Source organism: Pteropus vampyrus, unplaced genomic scaffold, assembly GCF_000151845.1.
Source record: "Pteropus vampyrus isolate Shadow unplaced genomic scaffold, Pvam_2.0 Scaffold9, whole genome shotgun sequence".
NCBI lineage: Eukaryota > Metazoa > Chordata > Mammalia > Chiroptera > Pteropodidae > Pteropus > Pteropus vampyrus.
Window position 1 is genome coordinate 5,310,313 of NW_011888790.1, and position 4,385 is coordinate 5,314,697.

At 39.5% G+C, this 4,385-nt stretch overlaps 1 protein-coding gene across 4 annotated transcripts in view; it reads left to right on the forward strand.

Moving 5' to 3' along the window:
• MYRFL (myelin regulatory factor-like) overlaps nt 1-4,385 on the forward strand; it is a 109,291-nt gene that overhangs the window by 42,587 nt on the left and 62,319 nt on the right. For all 4 annotated transcript variants that reach the window (XM_023520779.1, XM_023520794.1, XM_023520783.1 and 1 more), the window contains one exon: nt 748-943. In XM_023520779.1, the coding sequence (XP_023376547.1) occupies nt 748-943 (196 nt within the window). The remainder of the gene's footprint in view (nt 1-747; nt 944-4,385) is intronic.

Here is a 4,385-nt window from a genome sequence, read left to right on the forward strand (position 1 = left end):
TTTAGTTAAATGCATAACAGTGCTATTGAAAATGATTTGATAAAACAAATAAAGTAAGAGTCTGATTAGCCCCTTCACCACCATTCCATTCCTTCCTACAGAAATAATCAGCACTGCAGGTTTTCAGTGTCGTTACCAGATTGAGTGGATAAAAAGGAAATAACCGCATTCTAGAGAAAACAAGTTTTCAAACAGCAGTAAGACTGGTTCTGGTTAATTTAGTTTAAAGCTCTTCCTGGTTTCTGATCTGTCTGTTTTATTCATATGACCAGCAGCAGGCTGAATATTCATTCATCCGAATGACTATTTGAGTATGCTGATAAAATTTAGAGACTTAAAAAAAAAAAAAAGAGGAAAGAAATCAATTCTAGCCCAGACATTTCACAAGTCTGAGTAATGCGGCAACTTCCCAACTTCTAGCCTACGTCTTTTTGTTGGATGGTGGAGTCAAATTAGAAGTCTAGGAAGCACGAAGGGAAAAGGCAGGCTGAGGGAATAATGTTCCCACTTGGCAAGAGCCATGCTCCTTCCTTTTAGGAAGATAAAACGCTGTGAGAGAGCCGGCTGCATTTTGGAATATCATTTTCATTTCCTCAGTAAAAATTCATGAAATAGATTGATTAAATATAGTAAAAGGCACTTCCTGTAATATACTTTCTTGAACTGTTTATACAATTAATATGGTTAATGAAAGAAAATGTGTAGAAAATATTTGTAAAAGTGGTTTCTTGATTTCTCTTTTCATAGACCCAGTATAGGATATCGAGTTGTCACAGACAAAGGATTTAATTTTTCACCAGTAGATGAAGCTTTTGTTTGCCAAAAGAAGAACCATTTTCAGATAACCATCCATATCCAAGTTTGGGGAAGTCCAAAATTCGTCAAAACCCAAGTGGGCCTAAAGCCAATAGAAATGTTTTACTTGAAAGCTTTTGGGGTTAAGGTAAGTCTTTTATTTACTTCCATTTCATTCAGCCGACATTTGTTAAGTATTCCATTTGTCTATTGCTGCATAAAAAACTACCCCCAAACTTAGCAACTTAAAATGTTAATAATCATTTATTTAGGTCACAAATCTGCAACTTGGCTAGGGCTTTGTTCTAACAGCTCATCTCTGTTTGGAAGTCATCGGCTGGGGCAGCTCACCTGGGCCTGGATCCAATTTGCAAGATAGTTCACTTACATGTCTGTTGATTTTGTGCTGGCATTGGCCAGGAGCTCAAAGGGGCGGTAGCTGGAAGGCCTTGGCTCTTCCCCATGTGACCTCTCTCTGAGATGGCTTGTGCTTCCTCACAGCATGGTGGATGGGTTCTTCCAAGACATAGGAAGCAGAAGCTGCTAATTTCTTAATCCTGAGCTCAGAAACTGGCGCAACATCACTTCAAACCATAGTTTTCTAGTTTTAAGTGTATAAAGCTTGCACTTCTTTTACTAAACACATTCTTAATTATTTTATACATTTTGATGCTGGTGCATTTTCATATGAAATTCTTACCAAATTCTCAAAAAGTTTCCTGACTTATAAAAGCCAGGGAACCACTAATCTAGTCAATGCCCCCTCTTTTCCAGTTTAACAGAGAGGGGAGACTGAGGCTCCATGTGTTAAACAGTTTATCCAACATAATAAATGACAGAGCTGGGCTTAGAATTCAGGTAGGATGACTTCTCAGTGGTCAACAAGTATTTATTAAATCATTACCTCAAATCCAGTGCCTTAGGGAGAGGAATATTCGTTGTCCACATATTTTATTCTGATGTTTAATTTGGGCTTAGGCACTGAGCTTCCCCAAATGGGGCTAAACTGCTGAACACATCGGCTGCTTGTACTCCAACCTGAGCTCTTAAACCAAGACAAAACAAAACAAAAGCAAACATCAACAACAACAACCCCTCCCTCCATGTTTTGAGACTGGTTTAAACATGGCAGAGTGAGAGATGTCTCCAAATCTCTCCCCTTGAAACAACACTAAGCTGAACATCTAAAACTCAACAAAAAACACCCAAACTGCACACCAGCATGTCTGAGCATGGGATCTGCGTATAAGGGCTACTGCAGGTCAGAACCCCAGGTGTTGGGCGATGCACTGGGAGAAACAAGGAAGCTGCCTCTCGCAGCTGCCAGAGCTCCCTGCAGGAGGAGGGGGGAGGGGAGAAGGTGCAGCGACTTCCTTGAACAGCCCTGCCTGGGAGTGCTGTGAGCTCCACGCGGCCGACAGCAGTGCCCAGTCATCAGGGCAGAAGGCAGAAAAACAGGGACAGCAGAAAAGTGGGCACAGCAGAGAAACAACAGTTGATTTTTACCAGCCATGCCTACAAAACAGAGGCTGAGCTGCATACCCTATCCCCCAACCCAGAGGGCCCCTCCCCCCATGCCCTTGGAGACTGAATGCTGTGGAACCCCAGGGGAACCTGAGCAAACACTGACAGGAACTGAGACTAAGGGTAGCAAGCATGATTAAACATCTATAGGAAAAAAAAGACATTATTAATACTTTATATAAAGCAGAGATCCGAGAGGCGTAGATGCCACCTAAAGGAAACCAAAAGAAAAATACCTTATTTGCAACAGGCTAGGAACCATTACATATTAAATCTTCTTTCGGGGGGCGGGGGGGCAGGAAGCAGAACACACTTCTATTAATGCCCAAGCAGAGAAATAGTTCATTAAACACCATGAACAACCAAGGTGACAAGGCACATCAGAAAGAAAGAGAAAAGTCTCCAGAAAATAAGCTTATAGACATAGAAATATGCGACTTAAATGACAGAGACTTCAGGATGGTACTTCTGAAAAAACTCATTGAGATCCAAAACAAATCATATCAACAATTTCAGAAACTGAAAAAACAACTAGATGAGCAGAAGGAGTTTTTTAGCAAGGAGATTGAAACCCTCAAAAAGAACCGAATAGACCTTCTGGAGATACAGAATGCACTGCAAGAATTGAAAAATGAAATAACAAGCTTGGGAAATAGAGTTGACCAAATGGAGGAAAAGATCAGTGTTATCAAAGACAGAAATCTAGAAATAAATCAGAAGGAAGAAGAGAGAAACTGAAGAATGAAAAATAATGAAAGAGAAATATAAGAACTAGCTGATATCATCAGGAGAGGAAACATAAGAATAATGGGAATTCTTGAAGGGGAGGAAAAGGAGCAGGGATTAGAAAGTATGTTCAGACAAATAGTTGATGAGAATTTCCCAAGTCTAAGGAATGAGCTGGAGCTTGGAATTCAAGAGGTCAACAGAACACCCAATTATCTCAACCCAAAAAGGCCTTCACCAAGACACATTGTATTAAAATGATCAAAAATCAACTACAAAGACAGAATTCTCAGGGCAGCCAGGGAAAAGAAGACAGTAACATAAAAAGGAAAATCCATTAGATTACCGTCAGACTTCTCAGCACAAACCTTACAAGCCAGAAAGGAGTGGAATCAAATGTTCAAACTATGAAGTGAAAGGAACTACCAGCCAAGAATAATGTATTGAGCTAAGCTCTCCTTTAGATATGAAAGAGAAATGAAGACCTTTCCAGACATACAAAAATTGAGGGAATTCTCTACTACAAGGCCTGCACTACAGGAAATACTGAAAGGGGTCAGCTCACCTAAAACAAAATGACAAAACAAAAAAACAAAAAAACAAAAAAAAAAACCCACATAATAAGGAATAAGGTGACTAGCTGGCTGATAAAAGCAGAGGAGTGCAACCATTACTAGGAACAAGCTATTATAAGCTTAAAATAAGGAGATTTGCTGTAGTAAGATAGTAATGAACGTTCAACGTACTTAGGGACAAACTGAGACAACAATGACTGAAAAGGGGAGGATTCAAAGATCCAAATTTGCAAAGGGGAATGGAGATAAGCCTTAAGCAGAAGAAAAGGGACTCTCTCTCTCACTATATATATATATAACTATCCTTTACATATTCTTAATGGCAACCACACGCCAAAGATTCAGAATTGAAATATATAACATAAAACAAGAAGGACCAGAGGGAAAAGCCACCAAAATAAAGAAAACAGAAACACAAGGACAAGGAAGCAATGGAAACACTGAGCTACCAGAAAGCAGAAGATAAATGGCTATAAGAAGATCTCATATTCCAATAATCACCCTAAATGTAAATGGACTGAACTCACCAATAAAAAGGCACAGAGTTGCAGATTGGATCAAAAAACAAACCCCAACCATATGCTGCCTCCAGGAGGCAAATGGCATTCAGAGAAAAGCGGGAGTAGTGGTACTAATATCGGACGATATATATTTCAAAATAAAAAAAGTAAAGAAAGATACTGAGGGACACTTCATAATGATAAAGGGAATCATGCACCAAGAAGACATAATACTTATTAATATCTATGTTCCCAATCAGGGAGC